The sequence below is a fragment of the Canis lupus genome, chromosome 28 (assembly GCF_048164855.1).
Source record: "Canis lupus baileyi chromosome 28, mCanLup2.hap1, whole genome shotgun sequence".
Taxonomy (NCBI): Eukaryota; Metazoa; Chordata; class Mammalia; order Carnivora; family Canidae; genus Canis; species Canis lupus.
Genome location: NC_132865.1, coordinates 29913128 through 29937951, shown reverse-complemented (window position 1 = coordinate 29937951; position 24824 = coordinate 29913128). Strand labels below are relative to the sequence as shown.

The 24824-nt window shown below is 40.2% G+C and overlaps 1 protein-coding gene across 11 annotated transcripts in view; it reads right to left on the bottom strand.

Moving 5' to 3' along the window:
- ASPH (aspartate beta-hydroxylase) overlaps nt 1-24032 on the bottom strand; it is a 212702-nt gene extending 188670 nt beyond the window's left edge. For 8 of the 11 annotated variants that reach the window (XM_072804506.1, XM_072804507.1, XM_072804511.1 and 5 more), the window contains exon 1: nt 23674-23854. In XM_072804506.1, coding sequence (XP_072660607.1) covers nt 23674-23839 — 166 coding nt within the window. In that variant the 5' untranslated portion in view covers nt 23840-23854. Of the gene's footprint in view, nt 1-23673 lie in introns of all 11 variants that reach the window. The other 3 variants (XM_072804522.1, XM_072804519.1, XM_072804520.1) reach the window with 3 other exon arrangements.
- Between the last annotated feature and the right edge of the window lie 792 nt (nt 24033-24824).

Genomic DNA, 24824 nt, shown 5'->3' with positions numbered 1-24824 from the left:
TCATGTGTATTTGTTTTTCTCTGACTGGCCTACTTCACTTAGCATTCTACTCTCTAGCTCTATGCATGTTGTTGTAAATGGCCAAGATCTCATTCTTTGTTATGGCTGAATAATATTCCATTATGTACATACACCACTTCTTTATCCATTCATCTTGAACATTGGATTGAACACTTGGGACTGCTTCCATAATTTGGCTATTATAAATACTGATGCAATATACATTGGAGTACATATATCCCTTTGAATTAGTGTTTTGGTATCTTCAGTGTAAATATCTAGTAGTGTGATTATTGAATCATAGGGTAGTTCTATTTTTAATTTTTTGAGGAACCTTCATACTATTTCCTAGAGTGGCTGTGCCAATTTAGATTCCCACCAATAGGGCAAGATGGTTCCTTTTCCTCCACATCCTCACCAACATTTGTTGTTTCTTGAGTTTTTTTATTTTAGGCATCTGACAGGTGTGAGGTGATGCCTTGTTGTAGTTTTGATTTACATTTCCCTGATGACGAATGATGTTAAGCATGTTTTCAAGTGTCTATTAGCTATTTGTTATGTCTTCTTTGGAGAAAAGTCTGTTCATAACTTCTGCCCATTTTTTAATTAAATATTTGGTTTTTAGGTGTTGAGTGGAATCAGTTCTTTATATATTTTGGATAGTAACCCTTTATCAGATACATCATTGGCAAATATCCTCTCCCATTTCATAGACTGCCTTTTAGTCCTATAGATTGTTTGCTTCACCATGCAGAAACTTTTCGTTTTGATGTAATCCCAAAGTTTATTTTTACTTTTCTTTCCCTTTCCTCAGGAGACATAGAAAAATGATGCTACAGGAAACATCAGAGAAATTATTGCCTGTTCTCTCTTCAAGGATTTTCATGGTTTCAGGTCTCACATTTAGGTCTTTAATCCATTTTGAGTCTATTTTTGTGTATGGTGAAAGAAAGTCCATTTTTCCCAACACGATTTGTTGAAGAGACGTTTTCCCATTGTATATTCATTCCTGTGACAGCATTTACTAATATGCTCTCCCAGTAGTATGTACCTCTTCATAGAGGTATTTCATTGGTGTTTAGTTATTAATCTCTGTCTTCCTCCAGAATGCAAGTTTCATAAAGCTAAGGACTGAACCTGCTTTGTTCATTACTGTACATTTGCCTTGCACCTTGAAAGAACTCAACAAACGTTTTTAAAATGCATAAACTCCCTCTCAAATTCTTGACATTATCCAAGTAGTCAACTCTTTTTCTGCCAAGACTTTAGAAATAAGGGTGTATAGTTTAGTTTCACAAATGTCACGTCACTTCAAGTTTCCTCCATCTCCATGGATTATCTTAAAATTAATTTGCAAAAGGAAGAGACCTATCATTAGTTAAGAGAAATAATAAGAAAGAAGCCCAGTTTTGCCAAACACTGGTTATGAACTCAAGCTGGTCTATGACCAAGTTTTCATTGTTTTGTATAAGATAAATTCCTCACTGATCCATTTTTGGTGACTAACAACTATGTTGAACATAAGAAGGCCCACTTGGCCCCACAGCCAGATGCCTCACACTGCTCTCCTGACTGACCCTGTATAGAAAAGGCACAAGTGGCTGGAGGAGTGGTGGCAAGGGTTGTATTAGAATTTAAGAAAACAAAACTGAGAAAGTCATTTCCATTTTCTTCAGTATGAGTAAAGGAAAGTGAAATATTAGCTGTATCTATCATATATCAGCCCCTTCTTATTTTTTAGAACCTTTATTACTCTTTGGAACCCCAGACTGAGGAACCACTGTCCTAGCATACACCTATGCTTGTGTTCTGGATTCCACTGTTCTCTTCTGCAGGGATGAACACAGGTCCATCCACCATCTCATGAATCTGTGACATAACAAAGCTCCTTTGGTGAGATGCTTTAACCATATTATAAATGGCAGTGAATTCCAAAAGCTCATTCCTCACACTAGGTCCAATGAGTTAGTGCTTTATAGTTCTCACTACAAAGGACTCAAGAAGGAGAAAACACTTAGAAGAAAAAGCACTCCTTAGGTAATGGATCATCTGTATGTGGGTAACAACTATTAGTGGTGTTTAGTTATTATGGAGTTCAAAATCAGTCTACTGCTGAGCTAGGAGTGGCAGAAGGTATTAAAAAAAAAACGGGAGTTGTGGTGTCCATTCAAAACTGAGGTAGGGAAAAAAAAAAAAAAAAAACTGAGGTAGGGGATCCTGGGTAGCTCAGAGGTTTAGCGCCTGCCTTTGGCCCAGGGTGTGATCCTGGAGTCCCGGGATTGAGTCCCACGTTGGGCTCCCTGTGTGGAGCCTGCTTCTCCCTCTGCCTGTGTCTCTCCCCCTCTGTGTGTGTGTGTGTCGCATGAATAAATAAATAAAATCTTAAAAAAAAAAAAAAAAACTCTTGAGGTATGAGAAGCTGTTCAAGCAAACAAAAAGTTCTTTTTTTCAAAACTAAAAACAGTAATACAAAAAAAAAAGCCTAGTCCCACTCATTTACCTCAAACTGGGAGGCAATGACACCAGGTCACAAAGCCAAGAGGTATGATCACAACTGATTTGATGTCCCCAAAGGCTTTTTGACCTAAACCCCTTTAGACAGCAAAAGCTCCAAAGCCAACCTTCCTCACCAGTTCCCACTTCTAGGACAAAAGAATTCAACATTTATAATAAAGTGTCCTATAGATGTAAATGGGGAGAGAAGGGAGAGGGGTTTATAAAAGCCCTAGCACAGTAGATTCAGGTGTAAACTGCAAAACACATGAGTCTTAGAGGCAAATTATTAGAAAATCACAGGCCAAAAAAATAGAAGAGGCAAGATGATACTGCCCCAAAGCAGACCACATAGGGAGAGCTCTTCCCCCACTTCAGGCCCTCTTGCCTCACTGCTAATAGGAGACAAATTCTGCACTGAAAATCAGATCTGATTTAAACCAACAGACTAGAAATACAGAGTGACTGGCACGTTTAGGAATCTGTCCCAAAGATGGTCAAGAGCCTCTGCCACCCACAGACTAATCTAGTCCAACTAAGCACAATGACTGGAAGAAAATGAAGCTTTCCACCATTGCACTGTTGGACAAAGACTGCTAAATAAAACAGCTGCAATGCATGTATTAGGACAGCCCGTGAAAACCTGCCAGCATTTGACCATTCTGGCACCCCAAAATGGCTACTTGGTATGACTCAAAAAACAACAAGTATTTTCTCAATGTTTTATTATTATTTATTTATTATGTTCAAACACACACAAAGCTGAAAGAAATTTACAAAGAATACCCATATACTATCACTTAGCTCTACTATGAACATTTATAATGCTTAGGGCGTGTCAATTCATCCTTTTATATCCAACTACTAATCTACTTTATGTGGGTAGTATGTCTCAAAATAAATTGTAGACACTGGTTCACCTCCCCTAAGTACTTGAGCTATATCATAAACTACAGTTTAATATTTCTTTATCATTTTTAATGTAAAATTACATGAAATGAAATGTTGTAATTTTAAGTGTGTGCTCTGAGTTTTCACAAAAATACACACTGCATAACCCAAATTCCTGTCAAAACATATACATTAACACCACCCCTAAGTTCTCTCATGGCCCTTTCCCAGTCACTTCAGTCACCTTCCATCCCAACCCCAACCCCAGAGGCAGCCCCTTTGTTTTCCTTCCTATTTTTTACTTTAAGTGAAAAAAATTCTTGAAATTTCTAAAAATGGCATGGCACCATATGTGCTTGTTTGTGTAAGGCTTCCCTCCTTTAGCTTTACGTTCCTGAGAGCCAAGTATGTTCTCTGTAGTAGCAATTCATTCTTTTCTGTTGCTAGGTAGTATTCCACTGTATAAATATATCAGAGTATATCAGAGTGTGGCCATTCTACTATTGGTAGAAACCTGGACTGTTTCCCATTTTGGATTGTTATACACAAAGCTGCTAGGGATATTCCTGCCCAAGACTATTGCTTGCATATTAGAAATATCTGCCTGCATTTCTCTTGGGTTAAATCACTAGGAATTGCTGGATCACAGGCCACACGTACATTTAGTATTAAAAGCAACTGCCAGACCTTTCCCCCAAAGTGGTTCTACCATTTTATATACCTACTGAGAATGTATGAGAGTTCTTTTGTTCTAGGATCTTGCTAACATTTGGTGTTGTCAGTCTTTTTAATATTGGCCATTCTGGCAAGTAAGCAGTTGTATCTTACTGTGGCTTAATCTGCATTCTCCTGAGGACCAATGTTTGAACACCTTCTTCATGTACTTATTGGCCATTGATCTCCTCCTGGGAACTGTCTGTTCGAATCTTTTGCCTATTTTTGTATTGCTTTTTAAAAAAATTTTTTTTATTGTTGTACCTCCTTGACACCTACTCTTGTAATAGATCTATGTGTCACAAAATTTTCTGCCAGGCTGTGACTTTCCTATTCATTTTCTTTTTTTTGTTTGTTTGTTTTAAGATTTTATTTATTTATTCATGACAGACACAGAGAGGGAGAGAGGTAGAGACACAGGCAGAGGGAGAAGCAGGCTCCATGCAGGGAGCCTGACATGGGACTCGATCCCGGGTCTCCAGGATCACACCCTGGGCTGAAGGTGACACTAAACCGCTGGGCCACCGGGGCTGCCCTCTATTCATTTTCTTAAAGAATCTTTTGATGGGTAAAAGTTTTTAACTTTGATGTTATCATAATTTTATTTTTTAGGTATTACCAAATTGGAAAATCTAACTTAAATGTTAACAGGGTTCCATGCTTCACACTCTGAAATGTGACATCTATTCCAGCACTTGGACCTGTGACATACAATCACTGACAGAAGTTCTATCACTGACTCAAACTCTGTGCCAGTGAGAAGGAAGGTCAGAAAGTCAAAGGCCAGGTCAAAGACATGATGTCAACTAAACATCACTTAGTGGTAAATACCACAGCAAGTAAAAGCAAGAGAAATTTTGATAACTTTAAGGAATATTTTCATTAACTATGAAGAGTCACATAAAAATCTCTAAGCCAGTTCTTTTACTTTCAAATTCAGCTGGATGGAATAAATCTAATTCCTTTGCCATCAAACAGCCCCATCAATACTTGAACCCCTTTACTTTTTTCAAAAACTAGTTTACTTGTATATTTATTTGTATGTTTGTTCTTAACTTTTCATGACTCACAAATTTAAATTACCAGACCACTAAAGAAATCAGAAAGTTTCTCTTTACTATAACTTTCACCCCATACACCTGGTAAAATCTTTAGAAAAATCACAAAAAGCAATGCATTTTAGAGAGAAGGCTCTAGTTTACTTACCTATGAGCCTTTGTGGAGTAAAATATAGTTTAATTTTAAAAATTTGTATGTAAAATAGACATCAAGAATTCAAAGGTGAGCTGGAGGGTCAGCTGAGAGGACATTACCAGAATAAATTAGGAAAATTTAAATATGGACTTTAGGTTAAGTAACAGTACTATATAGCATTGTTAAATTTCCTAAGCGTGATAATTTCTTTGTGGTTATGTTGGAGCATATCCTTGTCCTTAGGAAAAACATGCTGAAGAATGTTATGAAGACTTAAAGTATTATGGGGTAAAGTACTATAATTTAGCTTTCAAATGGTTCAGCAGCAAAATGAATATATAAAATGGTGTGTTTGTAGTAGTGAAACAGAATGCAAAGGCATCAAAATATTAACAATTGGTAACTCTAAATGAACTTTTCTTGTAACTGTCTTGAAGGCTGAGATGTTTTCATATTAAAAAGTTGAGAAAATACAGATTTCCAGGCCCATTCTAGTCCTAAAGAATTAGAAGCTCCAGAGTTAGGGCAAAAATCTGAAATGCTAAGAGCTCCAAGGTTAATTCATGATTCAACTCTGGATAAGTAAACAAAAAAAAAAAAAGCTCCAAGTTCTAAAGATGCTTCTGGAAACACTAGAAAAATCTGAATATGGAGTGTATTTAGATAACTTCTTGGGTTTGATAACTCTATTGTGGTCATGTATGAGAACGTCCTTGTCCTTAGGAGATACATGGGGAAACAGTTAAGCGAGTTAAACTGCTATGATGACTAGAGCTTACTTTCAGAGTTCCAAAATACAAGAGAGAAAAAGGAAGATAGATATATATACACAGAGAGAGAGCAAACATGCAAAGTGCAACAGTTGGTAAATCCAAGCAAAGGGTATACAAGTCTTTTACCATATGAAGCTTTTTGCTGTTATATGGGTTTAAAAGCTTCCAGACAAAAAGAAAAATATAAAAATAAAAACCAAATTAAACTAGTTTTGAAAAAGAAGTAATAACAAGTTAAGGATCAAGTCCTAAACAAAGTGGTAATAAAGAGGACATGAATTCAGCCACCGGTTTCAAACTTATTAAAAACCCAAGAGAAAGCTGCCTCTACTCGATGTCTCCTACATGCAAGTTCTGCTCACAAACCTCCACCTGCTTGCTGGACATTTTCCACCAGATGCCCAGACTTTTGCCTCAAATGCACCTGGGAGAATAAACCTAACTTCTCCACCACCCAGAAGTTGCTCAAACCTGAGAAAATGGAGAGATCCCCCAGGAGGGCCCTCAAGACCAGCCTCACCATCCCCAGCATTTCCCTTCCTCACACCATGTCTGACAACACCACCTCAGCCATGGCCTCAGCGAAAGCTCCTCCTCCTCTGAGCAGTCCCCCATAACTGGCTGCCCAACAGCAGCCCCCACAGTTGAAACCACAATTCCAAGCACAGCCTACCCTACACAGTGGGATTCTCACCTCCTTCCTTCTGGTTGCTAAGAACACAATCACTGAAGGGGATTCTCCATCAGTCATAGCACACAGGCGACTCCCTCTGAAACTAGAAGTAATTCACACCACCAAACCCAACAAAATACTAGGCCTTAAAACAAAACAAAACAAAACAAAACAAAACAAAAACAAGCAAACAAACAAACAAAAAACACATCTACTACTTCAAGTCTCTCTCAGCTTGTCCTCAAGGGTGAGTTCATTTTGCAAAAGCGTGCTAACTCTGTTAAAAGTCCACCTTCCCAGCCAGGCCATTCTTTTGTAGTGTGTGTCTTTCCCTCTGGGCACTAGCTTCCCCTCAGAGTTTGATGCGACCCATGAATTTAACAAGTGTTAAGCGGGCAGGGCTCCCTTCAGGTTGACAGTAGCCTATTCAATCAGTGCTCTGTGGGTACCATTCCCCAGTCCAGCTGTGATTCAAACTGTACCATATGACTCATGCTTTGCCAGCTTACACACAGGGAAAGATTTTCAGAGATGGTGTTAAATACCTTGGTGAAGTCAGGAAAAATACCCAGATTGTGGCCTGACCACTAAGTCTAGAAAGCTTATCAAAATGCACAATCAGTTGTTTTCTTTTTGAATAACTTGCACTTAGTAATCCTGTTTGCGTCTCCTACTCTTCACGGCTTTCTCTTCTATGCACTTAAAAATAATTTTTAAGCCAAGAATTTGCCTAGGGTTGTCATGAGACATCAGTTTAGTTGCTCTGGATCTACCTCTCTTTAATAAGAATGGGCCATTTGTCTTTCGGGTGTCTTTGCCATTTCTTCCAATTTTCTTGATTCCTCAGAAGTTGATGACCTTGAAAACTTTAGTTGGAGTGGGAGTTTTGAGTCTTGAAAAGCCTCAGATCATTCTCATTTTAGTCTTCCTTTCCCTCCTCCTTGATCATGCACCGCTCATTCAACCAACAAATACTTACTGCTCCGCAACCCACAAAACAGCGACATTCCCAAAGGCTTGGTGCTAGACTGTACTGCTGTATTCTTTCCCCATTGAGCATGGGGCCTGGAACACAGGAAGCCCTCATTCACTTCATTGGGCAATTTACAGGGGATTCCCACAAAAATCTAAATATATAAATTACTTTTTGTCCTATCTAAATGGTAAAGCAAGTGTAAAATACATGAGTATTTTAAAAACAACACAGCGCTGGTGAGCAGGCTGGTTCTGGGTGAGGGAAAGGAATGGCAGGGCAGGTACAGCTAGAACTCCATCAGCTTCATCAACTGGCTGCCTTGCCCCACACACCAAGTCTGTCCATTCCCTCCTGATCCCGCCTCAGTTCAAAGTCATCACATGTCTAGAGATGTCATGCAACTCGACTCTCGCTGACTCGTTTTGCTCTAAACTCCCTCCACAGCCGCTTCCTCCGCTCCAGCTTCACCAAATGTACCCCTCCCCGTCCCCGTAACTGAGGTCACTCAGAATAAAAGTCACAAGGACCCACTGTCCTGAACTCAGCCAGTACTACAACAAACACTGGTCTCTCGGCAATATTCCAGAATAACCCGGTGGGCTGCTGAAGGCCCATAGGAGCATAACCCCGATAAGACGTGACTAGCTAAAAAAGGCTAGTCTCAAAGCTCTACGTAAGTTATAGAGAAATGAATGTTTAAGCAGAAAGCACAGGTATGCTTTACATGTACTGTGCTTCTGACCGGGTGGGGCCTCTCCTGTAGCAGTGGGTAAATATTTTTGATACTATCCTGGATAAAACTATTGCCCTTAAGTGGAACATTTCTGGTCAACATAATTCAGGTCAGCAAAACAAAGCACTTTCAGCTCTATGAACTAACACTGATTTTAAGGCACAAAGTAATAAAAATCACAGGACGGTAAATTTTAAAAGGCTTCCACAGTCTTCATGCATCTGAATATTCATTCAACAAATACCTGAAGACCTTACCCTATGCTGCAGCAGGGAACAAGAGGCGCCACTTAGCTTACAGCCCCAGTGGAGGAGAAAAATCAAATGAAAATAAAACTAAAATTCACTTTACTAAAATACTATATTAGGGCGTACATCCCATGTGGCTAAAAATAATCACTCGAGAAGAATCATAATCTTGAATTTTAAAGATAAAGCATTCTAAGGTACAATCTGTTCCAAAATCCTCTTTATATATGTTAGCATGGTTCAGTTAATATTTTTTTATTTTTTAATCAAAACTGATAACACCTTGGGGTGCCTGGGTGGCTCAGTCCTTTGAGAGTATCTGCATTCAGCTCTGGTTGTGACCCTGGAGCTCTGGGGACTGCCCCAAGTCAGGCTCCCTGCTCGGCAGGGAGTCTGTTTCTCCCTCTGCTTTTCTCCCTGCTTGTGCGTGCATGCACTCTCTCTTTGAAATAAATAAAATCTTTTAAATAACTGACAAAACCTTATCTTTTTTTTAAAGATACATTTATCTGAGAGAGCATAAACAGAATGGGCAGAGGGAGAGGAAGAGAGAACCTAAAGCAGACTCCACACTGAGCCTGAGGTGAGGCTCAATCTCACAACCCTGAGATCAAGATCTGAGCTGAAACCAAGAGTGAGAGGTTTAATCAACTGAGCCACCCAGATGCCCCCAAACTGACAAAATCTTATCTTAAATTAAGCAGGAAATAGTCATAATTCTTAGAAAGTTATTTTGAAAGCCAAAAAAAAAAAAAAAGAAGGAAACAAAAATTTAGAATTTTATCGTTCACATAAATACTTCTGGCCTATATTTGAGTCATATCTAAAAATAAAGTAATAGGAAAATCAATTCTTACAAAGTAGGCAGAGCTTTTATGATTTCACAAAATACAAAACAAATAAAATGGCTATTTCTGCTGAACCTTTTTCCCCATCTGAATATACTAATTGCCAACAAGAACAGCTTCCATGGAGATAGCTATTACTGTCTGGAAATTATTAGCATGGTGCCTAAATAGGACCTATTAAAGGACCTGACCTATTTAAGTGATTCTCCACATCAACAAAGTACTCACACCCCTAATAATTTTGCTCTTTATTTCTTTAGCTCCAACATTTAAACAACATCAATAAGAATTTTTTTAAATCTGCTTTCTTGCCCATAACATCAACCTGGAAAAAAAAAAAATCCACTCATGTAATGCATAATATCTGAGCACTTACTACATTTAAGGCAGTATGGAATATATAAAAACACTTCTAATCTCAGTGCCCTTTTGATTAACTAGAAGGAAGACTTTTACCATATTTGTTCATTCCAATATTTACTGAGTACTTACTATGTCAATCACTTAAGCACTAGAGATAAAAAGAAAACAAAACATGTTTGCCTATAGAAACATTAAAAGTAACTCTCTTCACCCTAGCACTTATTCTAGACCACAGTGAGCAAATTACAACCTCCCACTTTTGTGTGGACCATGAGCTTATGAATGTTTTCACCTTTCAGATCAAGTGGAAAAAAAAAAAATCAAAGACAGAAACTTAGTAACAGGAGAAAGATATATGAAATCCCAATATCTGTGTCCATGAATAAAGTTTTATTGGAACCCAGTTAAATTTGTCTGCTTACACTTCTGTCTGTGGCTGCTTCATGCTATAGTAGCAGAGCTGGGTGGTTGCAAGGGAGATTGTATGATGGCAATGCTGACCCCTGATCTAAACCCTGATGGTAAAATAAATAAATAAACAAACAAACAAACCCTCATGGTAATCCCTCTACAGCCAATGACTGGTGAGACAGGCAGGCCTCAGCCAGTCTAAACCAGTAGGAAGCAAGGGCTCTTACTCTGAGCAGATGAGAAAAAGAAGTCCCTCTTCTTCCAATGTCCAACATGAACAAGGAGGCATGCAATCCCAACTGCCACTGGCTACCATCTTGCCCCCCGGAGAGGAACCAATCTCAAAGTGACACCTATGCTGAGAATGAGAGCAGAGAAGCAGAAGGAACACAAGTCCCTGAAGATATTTCAAGCCACTGATCATACCATATCTGGAATGATCATACCGCATCTTTTTAAATGGAGTAAATTCCTAACTGTTTATGGAAGTTTGAGTCAGGGATCTGTTCCTAACACAAGTGCCGCCCTTACAGTCAAGCAAGAATGGAAGGCCACAGATCACTACAGTCCAAAACAAAATGTCTGCTTTGTTCATGGGAATATCACTATCACCACATTCAATAACTGTATTAATGAAATGCTTACTATGTGACAGTTTGTAGTCAATCTTTGTGACTATGATGCAAATACTGATCTCCTTATTTTAAAGATGGAGAAAAGTTAAAGATGTTAAGACAGGTGTGATGATTTACTGAAGGTCAACCATGAGCGACAAAGCTAGTACTCAGGTCCGGTCCAGTCTGCCATTTTGTTGTGTGAGATCTGATTGGGTCACACTTTCATCTGCTGAAGCAACTAATAAATGAATGAAGATGCTAAAGTAGTGATATGTGGACAGTGCTACGGAACCTCATGCTTGGGAGCCTAGGGGTTACGAAGCCCAGGGTATGGGAGAGCCAGGAGGACTAATGAAGGAGCTAAACTGTAAAGGATATTTAGGAGTCACGCAGGGAAAGGCAAAGTGAGGAACTGTCCTAGAAGAAACAGCATGTGTACATTCAGAGAGTACAGAAACTGACTGAATACAGCTTATTAGTATAAACAGAGAGAGGGAGTCAAAGAATGGCTAGAAAGGGTAAGAGGGGCACGACCCTGAAGTGTTCCTTAGATCATGCTACAGAATTTAAACTGTCTCAAGTACTTGAGGAACCACTTGAGGTTTTCAAATAAGGAAGGGGCATGACCTACTTTCTACTTTATAAAGATAGCTTTGACAGAGGGATGAAATAGAGCCAGTTAGGAGTGATCTAAGCAACACCTAAAGGATCTAAAGTGTTCAACTGAAGGAGCTTTACAGTCAGAACTGGAATCCCAACTCCAGTTCTCACTGTTACTAGCTTTATGATCTTTGACAAATTAATCTTCCAATTCTTCACCTACAAAATGAGGAGCTAGAGAATCAGTATGAAACTAAATGCTAAGCTGAAGAAGCACACAATGCTTGACATACAGTAAGGACAACTCGCTAAGTGGCAGCTAGGTTTGTGCTCTGCCATTATTGTTACCAGATACGTTTATAGCTCAGGAGCACCAAGTACTGGAAGCTATCAACAGACAGTAGCTAAAGTTATGGAGAGCATGCGGCATGGGACTAGAGCAGGACCTAGCAGAGAACCTTGGGGAAGAGGATCCTTCAGGGAGCAGATCAAGAAAAGGAACAAGAGCCCAGCAGATCTGGGGTAAATGTAGTCTCTGCTGACTCTGACTAGAAAGACCTAAAGGGAAGCAGAGAAGAAAAGGAGCCCATATTACTCATTTGTGATATTTGGCTGGGTAGAGGATACCTTCTACAGAGTAGAAGGAGGTTTTGTGTTCTGTTTTGTTTCTCATTAAATGAGAAAAACTAAAGAAAGAGGAATAGGCTCTGGGAAGGGGTAGAGAAGGAGAGGTAGGTAAGTGATGGCTCCTCCTCAGGGGTAGGTAAGTGATGGCTCAGGTCTGTGAGGACGAGGTTTGGACACAACAGTGAGGGGACTCTTGGGCAGCCAAAAGCTCCTGTCCCAGCCTTTGCTTTTCTCGTAGGTAGGTGGGGGCCCAGAGGTCTGTAAGAGCTGTGACTGCCAAGATTTTAAATTCCTTCTATCTGTGGTACACCCTCCACCCTACTGGGCCTCCTCCTCAGTCTAAAGAAAGAAAAGGGGCTGTACTAAACTACACATTAAAGATCCACTTCATGAGCTCAGTTTTTGCTTTCTCTCATGTGCCACTTAGAACAATATCTTGCCAAGATTCTCAACTGTACCAAGCTTCTGCAGCCATCCCATGTCCCAGACCTCTCTCTCTCCACTCGGGGGTTAAGGGGTATAAACTGGCCTTACGTCAGTTGGCTCCCAATGTCATGCACCTCAGAGGCCAAACCCCACCCATCATGCAAGAGATGACAGACTTTTATTAAAGATTTGTTTCTTTCTTTCTTTCTTTATTTAGAGAGAGTGGAGGGAGGGCCTAAGGGAGAGGGAAAGAGAGAATCCTCAAGCAAACTCCTCACTAAGCACAGAGCCCGACTTGGGGCTCAACCCCAGGGCGCTGAGATCATGACCTGAGCTGAAATCAAAAGAGTTGGCCACTCAACCAACTGAGCCACACAGGCACTCTGAGATGCGAGACTTAAGGATACCCCTGATTTCTCCACACAATGGGAGGAAGTCATGTCAAAATGGAATTGGAAGTACTAAGGCATTGAGCTCAAGGAGTTGAACATTTAAATACCTAGCACTGAAAACATGGGTAAACATCAAATAACAACATATGGAAGGACTACAAGACATTGTTGAGGGGCCAAGTGAGGAGGAATATCTCGAAAACATGTAATTTCTTCCAAATCAGTATTGAACTGAGCTACCGAACCTTAATTTATCCTTATTCAGTCATCTTAAATGTCTCATTGATTACAAGAGAATTCTGAAAAGGTAGCCTAAGGAATTAGCACAAATACTGTACTACCTCTAGAAGAAAAAATAAAAAGTTGCTATGAGCTTGCACCTTCATGTACATGAATTTCACCTTAAAAATGTCCTATCTGTATAATCTTACAGAATACAAGAGAAATGGAAACACGAGGCACATAAATGTTTGGCATATAAATCTACCAGTACCTCTGTATGAGACACAGAGCCCATCAGTAACTGTATCTCAGATCTGCATCAGGTACCCTAGACCTCCAGGTATATTTACTGGTTATAACTAAATGTACTGAATAGTTAAAGCCTATAAAATAATCAAATTTACTTGAAAGTTCCAGAAAATAAGTATTATATACTACTCATGAAAAGAATCAGTTCAGTTTTGAATGAAGTAATGTATCCAGGGCTAATCATTACTACTTAAGGAGGAAAATGGGCACCATTCCAAGTCAGCCCAACTAAATTATGAGTATCAAATCATTTACCGTCTCACAGGTATTAGAATATCCAGTCTATTTGTAAAGACTTTTTACTTCAATAAACTCAGAAAAAATTCTGTCCAAAATATAACTCGAATTTAAAGATATTTAATATTTAGGGGGGCCTGGGTAGCTTAGTTGGTTAGGCATCCAAATCTTGATTTCAAAAAAAAAAAAAAAACAAATCTTGATTTCAGCTCAAGTCATGATCTCAGGGTCATGAGATCAAGCCCCAAGACAGGCTCCAAGCTGGGCATAGAGCCTGCTTAAGATTGTCTCTCTCCCTCTGCACCAAACCCCTAACCCTAGCTCATGCTCTTGCGGAAAGGAAAAGGAAAAGGAAAAGGAAAAGGAAAAGGAAAAGGAAAAGGAAAAGGAAAAGGAAAAGGAAGGAAAGGAAAGGAAAGGAAAGGAAGAAATAAAGGATAGCTTTATAACTTGAAAATAGGAAAAAAAAAAGAAAACAGGCAGTTTCTTCGACAAGATAAAGAGAACAAAAACCATTAAAAATGAAGAAGACATCAATATAAAAATAATTGCTCTTCCAAAGATACTATTTAAGAAGGTAAGCTATAGACTGGAAGAAATTATTTGCAACACATACATCTGAAATGTATTGCAAATACATGTATTTGATACATCTGAAATGTATTTGCAATACATATATCTGAACTTCTATCTGCGATATATAAAAGCTACAACTCATTAATAAAAAGACCAAAAAAAAAAAAGGCAATAAAAAATAGGCAAAAGAGGTAAATGGAAAGAAACTTTGCCAAAGAAGATAATGTATATGACCAATAAGCACAAGAAAAAGCACATGACATCACTAATCCTCAGGGAAATGTAATTTTAAACTACAATGAGAAGCCACTGACACCCACCAGAATGGCTAAAATTAAGACTGACAACACCAAATGTTGGTACAGATGCAGAACAACTAGAATTCCCACACGCAGTTGGTAGGAGTGTCAAATATATCGTACAACTACTCTGGAAAATAATTTGGCAGTTCTTTTATGAAACTAAACAAACACCTACCTTATAACTCTGTAATTCTTCTCCTAGGTATTTACTCAGAGAAATGAAAACATACATCTAAAAAATATGAAATCTTCAATATAATATTACAATATTCATAGAATGTTCTTCAGAATAGTCCAAACTAGGAATAGCCCAAGTGTCCATCAGTAAAAGAACAGAGAAACATATTATGCTCTGGTCACACAATGGACGACTTGGCAATAAACACAACAAGACATTCATACACGCAACATGGATGAACCTCAAAAATATGCTGACTCAAAGAAAACCTAAACAAAAAGTTCTTACAAAATAAAGTTCCAGAACAGATAATACCAATGTATGGTGAAAATATTTAGTACAGTTGCCTCTGAAGGCAAAGGTGGTGGCAAGGAACGGACTTGAGTTTTCTGAGGTGATAGACATATTATTTATCTGAACAGGTTGTTTGGATTGCACAGATGTAAACATTTATAAAGACTATTTGAAAATAATACACTAAGATTTGTGCAACTCATTGTATGCAAACATTACCTCAGGAGGTGCAAAAACCATGTTGAGCTCTAGTTCATGTCAGACACACGTGAATATTTAGGAGTGAGGTATACTACTACGACTCACTCTGAAATGCATAAAAAAACAGATTAATTGATATGATATAAAGCAAATATATTAAATATGAACCACTGTAAAATCTAGGTGGTAGGGTCATTATACAATTTTTCTAACTTGGGTACATACTCTAAATTTGTCATGATCAAATATTAGTTTAAAAATATAAATACATGAAGTACCCAGGCTAAATGCAATAAAAGATGTGTATAACTTTTGGATAAAATTATAAAAAATAATGATAAGACTTAAATAAATAGGAAAATTATACTCTGTTCACATGGAAGAAGACCTGGTTTTATTGTCCTAAACTGTGCTGTAAATTCAATTCCAGTCAAAATCCTGAAACACTTCTAATGAAATTTACTCTATAAGCACATGCTCAATGATACAGTCATGCACATGGAAAGGTCCAAAAACAGCAAGGACAATGGTAAAGAGACAAGGTAGAGGACTTGCCCAATCAGATATACTATCGAGTGGAGTGACTCAATGAGGTATTGCTCCTACATTATTGGAATAAAACAGAGCCACACAGATTTATACACAATACATGACACTGCAGACTCGCAAAGAAAGAAGACCCTTTGCCTGAAGGTACAAGATGTTTTCATCACCTGTCTTTTAAAAATATTGAATTAGATCTCCGCCTTACAATATATACAATAAAATCTACACTTGGAAGTTTAGAGATCTCCATGTGAAAAGATAAAATTTACAATATTTGAAAATAAGAGAATGTTTTACAATCTGTTTTAGAAAGGATGTCTTAAAGCACCAAACTACAAACCACAAAATAAAAATTACAATATTAATATGTTAAAATCCGAAAATTCTCTTCAACTAAATATACTAGAGCAAATGACAAGGCTACATAATCAGATTGGGAGAAGCCTTTCACCTTAGAAATAATCAAAAGGTTCAGGATATAGAAAAGAAATTCTACAAATCAAAACAATATAAAACAACTAACAACCACACACCAGAAAAACAGACACATTCTATGATCACGCAATTCACAGAAAAGGAAACATAAATGGCTATTCTCAGGAGTAATCTCACTGTTGATCAAGTAAATGCAAGTTGAAACCACAAGATAACGACATCACACCCACTAAACTGGCGAATATTAAAACTTACCAAGTGTTGGTAATGTGGTTACAGCAAAAAGGCGCTGTATCCTGCATGAGTGGGTGCGTAAACCTAATACTCCCACTTAGATGGCAGCAGAAAGTCAAGTTGAATACGCTCATTTTCATAACCAACAATCCCAAGTAGAAAAGCCCTCAGATATGTACACGAGGGGAAGGGTAGCTACAAGAATGTTCAGAGCAGCAGTATTTGAAAGAAGAAAACAAAACAAGCCAAGTGGTTGTTGATGGCAGCATGGCTAAACAAAAAGTGGCGCATTCATACCGGGAGGAGCTATATATATGAAAACATAGAGCCAAATCTGGTGGAATCCCAAACAAATGGCATCAAGCTAGTATGCCACGTATTAGCCTAGTCACAAAGCCCGTCCGTCGTGTGTGCTAAACAAAGATATGTAGATGTAGATATAGATATAGATATATAGATGTATGTATATATACACACACACACACACACACACACACACACACACTTCCTGAGCTGTCTTCATCTACACGGCTTTTAACAACAGGTATGTTTACACAAATGGAAACCTAGTATATAATGTGCGACATGACAATATATAACATGTTATTTGGGTGTCTAAACATTTTATGTTATAAAGAAATGCAAGAGCATAATTATCACAAAACCTATAAGAGTGGCTGGGAATGGATAACAAAGGAGAGGAGAAACCAAGAATTTGGTGACATTTTATTTCTTCACCTGGACAGTGGATAGATCTTAAAAATGCAATATTTCAGGGAAACAGAGTTTTAAAGAACACTACATAGAAATCTGTATATTCCAGAAGCTAGAGAGAGAGCTCACTGAGAAAAAGCATGAATTAATTTGTAAAACTCAAAGTGACAATCATTCAAATTCACTCAATTCAAAGAATGGAAAAGTGAAGTTGAATGCTAGATATTCTTTCGACAAACATTTACAACACAGATTTTTATTTTCACGTAAGAAAAAAAGTTAACTGCTCCTAAATAAAATTTACACGTGGACGTTAAGACCAAAAGGGGAAAAAAAAAAAAAAAAGACCAAAAGGGCTTTCCAGTATATCTTTTCAAGGAAAGTGAAATTTAAAACAGGGTGAAAAATTGGAGGGAGGGAAAGGAATTGTGTAGAGTAGTGATACAATAAACAAGAAACAGAAGTTAGAGACAGAGTATAACATCAAAATAGCTCCGAGTCTACCCCTACAGGTTATGGAATCAAATTATTTTATCAAACAATATTCTTTCACTTTAAAATAAAGACTGATGCTTGCTGGCTTCCATACAAAATGAATCACTGGGTTAAATGTGCAGGCACATATGTGGGAGAGAAGTGCTGGCAAATCTCCAAGTACTGCAATAGTGCCTTCCACTCTGCTATAACTGGACACCCCTCCACCGCTGCCCCGTCCCCACTTAATTCACTAACCCTATCTGCCTTAGAGCACCGAGAGCATCTATGGCAGATGATGACAGTTATACTACAGCCAAAATGACTGGACAAACCACCTGGATCTCACAGGGGGCCAGAGAACAGCCCAAACCCTTCAAAAGTCCTTACGCAACCTTTTTTTTTTTTTTTTTTTTTAAGATTTAGGGATCCCTGGGTGGCTCGATGGCTTAGCACCTGCCTTCGGCCCAGGGCGTGATCCTGGAGACTCCGGATCGAGTCCCCTGTCGGGCTCCCTGCAGGGAGCCTGCTTCTCCCTCTGCCTGTGTCTCTCTGCCTCTGTGTGTGAGTCTCTCATGAATAAATAAGTAAAATCTTCAGGAAAAAAAAATTTATTCACCAAGTAAGTTCAAATTTCCCTTTGAGTCTAACAGGTTATCTACAGCAATCTGTCCTCAAGCATCATCAATTTGATCAGAACTAAACTGCATTCAGGGATTTGCCATTAAAAAATAACTGCATCAGCCAAAGGTAGCTACGACACATCCTTGAAAAGCAAGTATCAAATGCAGACGGAATGCCTGAGGCTCTCCCATTTAAGGAGAGTAACATTTTTTAAAAAATAAACAACGAATGACAAGAACATACCGTCTTGGCTCCCCACACCATCAGGAGAAAGAGAAAGGTTAAAGCATGGGACTCCAGAATATACCCCTACAGCTGGCATATAGAGAAGAAAGAACTGAACATCTAGTTTTCTAGCAGAAATCGCCAGAACTATAGGACACAACCAGACATGCATCCACACAGACAGACTTTCAGCCGTGCATGCAGTGCTGAATGGATCCTGGGGCAGCATTTATTGAAACATGAGGGAACCCAAGCACGTCCACATCTCCCAACCAGTAACTGACACTTTCCCCAGAGATTACGTAAATTGTAGATGGGTTCTATGTACCCTCAGGTTTAATTAAAGGTCAGTTAATTTAAAAAATGTGTTGCATCTAGGAGTCTAAGGAGTTAGACTTAGGAGATAAGTATCCCTGACACAAAGTTGCCTATTTTCATGATATTAAAAACAGTGTGCTCCAGTAGCATCAAGAAACTAAAATGTATCCAAGCTCTAGTAAAATAAAATAATATAACAGATCTCTACGGGATTAGAGAGTAAATCAGCAATTTGAAGGCTGATGTACAAATGGTATACTTTCACCCTAAGAGGTGAACAAAACTGTGTCAAGTGGTTCTCAAAGCCACAGTATAAGCACTACCGCTAGAGCAGCCATTTCACTTAAAACACTACACCAAAAGAACATAATAGAAAATGATTTCTTTTTAAATCCCAAAAATAATGTCAAGCATACAATGACCTAATTAGTTCTGCAGCCTTATGTTCTCCCAAGTTTTGTTCTCAACCTTACCATTAGAGAAACTTTAACGAATATATCTGAAAAACACAAAGGCATAGAAAATTGGTTTGAGGGCTATACCAATTATGAAATGAGAGAAGAATTCTTCCCATTTGGAGAGACTGGGATAAGAGGTTCTGAGAGACTTGCTACACAGTTCTTAAATGGATATGAATCCAGGTCAACAGACTCCCAAGGTACATTCCATGGGGGGGGGGGGGGGTATTCTACTGGGACTGGAGAGCTCAGGGGTTAAATTTCTGTACTGACTAAAAATAAGGTAAATAGTCCACATGAGCCTTTATCCAAGTTATCTTGTTGCTAATTAGCTGAAAAGGAAAACTTTTCCTTTTCTTGTACTCTCTTTGCCACACATGATTTTAAAGAAGACTAAAATACAAGCCCTTCCTTTTACTTCCTACAGGTTAATATGTTTGGTCTTTTTAAAATGTGTTCCAGAATTCCCTCAGAACAGTTTTTAGTACTTGGTTTCATATGGTCTGGTCAGGCTGGACAAAATGCTGTTTGACTGAACACAATACAGCACACGGTTCTTGGAGCTTTCATCCTACCTTCTCACACTAGAATGACTACCACGGGATTAAGCAACTGAGAGTCTATCGATAAAGAAAGGTAATTTCACCAAGGCCTCTGCATCAAGAGAGCCAGAATGCAATCAGCAGTTTATCTGTTAGTAAGTAGTCTAAGACATACTGAAAGTAGAAAGAAAGAACAAATTTCTAAATGATTAGTATCCACCAGATGAATCTGTGAACATATTTTACAGATACTACACGAAGGCATTTAATCCTAAATAAGATAAGCTCAACAAATAAGGCTGCTAGGGACAAACTCTTACTACTACATTTCAAAATGTGCTGTTAGTCCTTGAGAGCAATGCCTAAGAGTTTTTAAGCAGCTGTCCATCCACAGTTCTGAGTATGTACAGAACTGACTAAATAAAAAACAAAGTGGTATTATATAATCCGAAACTTCAAACTGAAAAAGCAAACAGTATTCTACAGTGACACCTACTGGTAAAGGGTAATATAGTAGCCTGACACTATGAGACCAACAGATGTTTACATACCTGTAGCCGGTTAGAAGCTACAGGGAAAGACTTCATGATCCTCAAAAGGGAAAAGCTAAAGAAACAAAAACATTACACATACCTAGGACTTAGACTTAGGAGATAAGTATCCCTGACACAAAGTTGCCTATTTTCATGATATTAAAAACAGTGTGCTCCAGTAGCATCTGTAGTGTAGTAGTGTCTGTAAACTACAAGCTAAGCCCAAAGGACCACCATGATCCTTGAAACTTTCCAATCAATACATCTGAAATAAGTTTCCCCTGGCCCCACCTGGCCATGCAAGTTAGATTTTTACATGCAAGTTAAAAGCTAAGTGTCCAATTTACTCATGTTTCTTTTATGTTTTAAAGAGTAAAACTGAAAAGGTAAAACTGAGTTCTGTATGAAATTAGATATTTTATTGATTCTCAATTTAAGTTGAAGATATAAGTGAAAAGCAGACACTTGCTTTAAAAAAACACCACTGTTTAAGTCCCTTAATTCTAAACATCGCTTTTCAACAAAATGATCACCAAGATAAAAGAAAGCCAGTTATTCACTTTTTCTCTCAAAGGACTGAGTCCATCCCCCCTCATAATTCTACACAAAAATTTAACAAATCATGTTTAATGTGACCAGTATCATCATCAACTTCAGACTGTTGATGCAAAACATCTCAAAAAACTTACCATTTGAGCCCATACTCTTCTCAAACTAAGATTTTCATATGTGCTATTTCAAACATAATTCTAGTCAAATTTAATTGATAGCATGAAAAAAAGCATACTTTCTTAAATAATTCGGTGTAGTATGCCATAGACAGAACTAGAAAGGAAGAGATAATCTACAGAAGGAAAGAAATAATCTACTTCAACTCTAAAAGTCCCATAAAATCTTACAAATTAGAAGACCTAAAATTCAAGTATTATGGCATCATGAATGAGTGACAAGAAATTTGAGTTCTAGTCTTGGATATTCCATTAACTAGTTGGATTTCTAACACACAACTTTTAATGAACTATACACCTTTTCTGGGCATTAATTTTCTCCTCTATAAAATTAGAGGGAACTGAATGGGTCTTCTGGTAATGCCCCTGCTGAAATTTCTTCAGCTTCTATGATTTCCCTAGTAGATGAGAATGGTTTGGGAATCAATGTCTATACCTCAATGACTCAATAAGCATAGCAACAAAAAGGAAGTTGGCTTTATCTTTTAGGTATAACCTGCTAGAAGCAAACCATATAAATAGAATCACACTTTCACACTGTGGTGTACCTGTTTAAGACTGAAGAACCGTTTCCATCTCCAGTGCCTCCTACTTGGCACACAGTCAGAACTCAGTATTTACTACACAGAAGGGCTATGGGAAAAGACTACTCGTTATGTAACATGCAAGACTCCAACTCTTTAAATGTTTTGCGTTTTGTTTTTGTAACATACTTTCCTCTTTTACATATTCTCTTTACATACCATGTATTTTCATGACAATTATGCAATCCGTGTGAACAATGCTTAAAAGGCTACAGATCCTCAAACACAAACAGGGGTGGCAACAAAATATCTGAATATGAGAGTCAGAATACGTTAATTTAGGTCCTAACATTTCCTAAATTTATTACCTACCTGTTAAAACTGGTTCAATTTTTGAACTAGTAGCAATGAGAATATACATTTCCCTGTACTAATTTGAACCATATATATATATATATATATATATATACACACACACATATATATATATATATACAGTGACTTCCTCAGATGCAATCAGCCCTCTTCTGCCCAGGAGTACAAAGAATAAAATGGAGCAAAGATGTGCTTCACTTATAAATAGTTACAGAAAACCTCTGACAACAGTTAACACGCACAATTAATGGTCTCGTTCATCAGTTTTCCCAGCTCGAGTGTTTAGGATCTTCTCATTTAGAAACGTTTAAAAGGGTAGCCAAAGCCGTGGGAGATGGTTCATCCACTCTTCTGCCTGTTTAAGCAACTGGCATTTAAGGACAAGTGACAAAGGAACACAAACTTTTACTTATGTCAAAGGTGAACTAATATGCTTTCTTTGAATTTCAAATAGTGTGTATCTTTGTCCGTTTACAATACCAATATTAACTCTGAGAATGTAAATTTGTGCAATGACTTTAATTATGCTACGTTTGCCATTTAAGTGTATGCATTCACTCATTAATCAAATATTTATTGAGCACCTATTAAGTCCAGGACTACTCTAGGAGTTGGCGAGAGGAATGAACAAGAAGAGGGGGTAAGACAGGAAGACAATACACAGGAAAATAAGATACTTTCTTATGGTGATAAGCGCTTATTTAAAATAGTTATTTGAAGTATGACTGCAGTTATCTGATTGATTTCCTTCATCTATGACATGATTCCTTGTAGACTTCAGGAAACAAAAAGCCTAAACCATTTCAAAACGAGGTTTTCAAAAAGGAAAAACTACAGCTCACATTCATACACATGTGTATTGCAGTTTCAACATTCTAAATGAGTCAAAGGAAGTATATAAAAGAAACTGAGAACCACTGAAATATGAGATGAAACAGATTTAAAACATCTGCACTGTTCTCTTTTGCTGGGTAAGCACATGGAGGAAAAAGGTGACTATCCAACACATTTGTTAAAGACAGAGTGAAAAAAAAAAGAGAAGTTCACCCAGTATTCTATGATACTCTACGAGACTTCCAAGGCAACTACAACGCATGTTAAGAAAGCTACCTAGAAGCAAAAATATTTAAAATAATTTCCAAGAACATTCACAGCACACACCCCCAACTCACACACACACACACACACACACACACAGGACAGTATCCTTTGAGTTGCTCTTAAAAGCTGCTGGTTTGGCAGGAACTTATTTTCTCCGGCTCTGGCTCTTTTCCAAAGTCCCCAAAACATGCAAGGCAAAGGTAAACTGGTTCCCTTACTCCCGCCCGTCTCCGACTCCTCGCGAAGCCAGGAAAGGGTCGATGCCTACCCCTGCCCGCGGGCCCGCCCTGGGGCGAGGGGTCAGCCGGGAAGGGCCCCGTGCGACCAACCCAAGGCCGCGCACCCAGCTCCGCCCGGCCCCGCGGTGCGCCCGCCGGGCCCACCGAGCGCGGCCTCCGCCCCGCGCCCCAAGGAGGAGCGACGCGGCGGGCGGCGGGCGGAGGGCGGGCGGAGGGACGGCGGAGGGGATGCGCGGCGGGCTCCGGGGACGCCCGCGCCGGTCCCGCCGCCCGGCCCCACGCCCCCGCCTCGGCGCTGCCCTGACCTCTCCGCGCCCCGGGGCTGCTGCTGCCGCCGCTGGTGCCCGCGCCCGCGCTGCCGCTGCCCGAGCTGCTGCTGCCGCCGCTGCCGCTGCCGCTGCCGCTGCCGCTGCCCGAGCCGCTGCTGCTGCTGCCGCCGCCGCCGCCCTTGGCGTTCTTGCGCGGGGCCATGGCGCGCACGACTGGGGCGGCGAGGGCCGGGGGCTCCCTCGCGGGGCCGGGGGGCGCTGTCGGCGGCGGGCGCTGCGGCGGGTGCGGGCCGCGCTCCTGCAGCAGCGCCTGGGTCTCGGCTCCGCCCGCCGCGCCTCCGAGGACTTTCGCCCGCGTGCCGGCTGCGCGCGCCCAGGCCTGGCGTGCGCCGAACCCGCGACTCCCTCCCCGGGCGAGAGCGCGCGGCCCGCAGGCCCCTCGGCCACGCCCCTTCCCGCCCGAGCCCCGCCTCCCCCCGCCCACGGAAGGCTGAGTGACGGGAGGGGGGCCAATCACAACGGCCCCGAGAGGGGGCGGAGCCCTGCCGTGCTTCCCCGCCCCCCTGCGGACTCGCGGCTGTTCGGGGCGAGCCGCGGCCGCCTGTGAGCGCGAGCCGCCGTCGACTTTTCCAGTCTGTCTCGGTCCTTGGGAACGTGGCAAACGTGGAAGCCAAGAGGGCTCTCGCGAGCGTTGGCGGAGCCGGGGCGCCCCGGGTGGCTGGGGCGGGGCGCGGGGGCGGGGCCGGCGGACACGTGGGCGGTTCGCACGGAGCGCGGGGCCTGCGGGCCTGGCTCGGGGGACCCCGTTGCTGTCCCGCTTCGCTGTACCCTGGAGCCCGGGGAATGCGGCCCGGCTTCCTGCGGAGGGGCTGCGTTTCTCGTCTGCATTAATACGAAGACGAGTCTGAAATGATGATGTTGGGAGTAGCCCCATGCTTAAGCCATACGTAATTGATCGGTTCGATTTTAAAGCAGGACTTCATTTTGTTTGTGCCATCAGTATTTGCAGCGCATCTCAGTTAAAAGGCGCAGGTCTAGATGTAAAACAAAAAGTTGGTTTTCTTGCCCTGGATTGCACCCTGTATCTGAAATCCCCGTGTGCCTGCGGTCTTCTTTCCTCGTTCGTCTCCATCCCGGGTCCCCTGGAGTGCGGTCTCCGGTGCTGGGCCTGAACCGCCTCAGAGTGA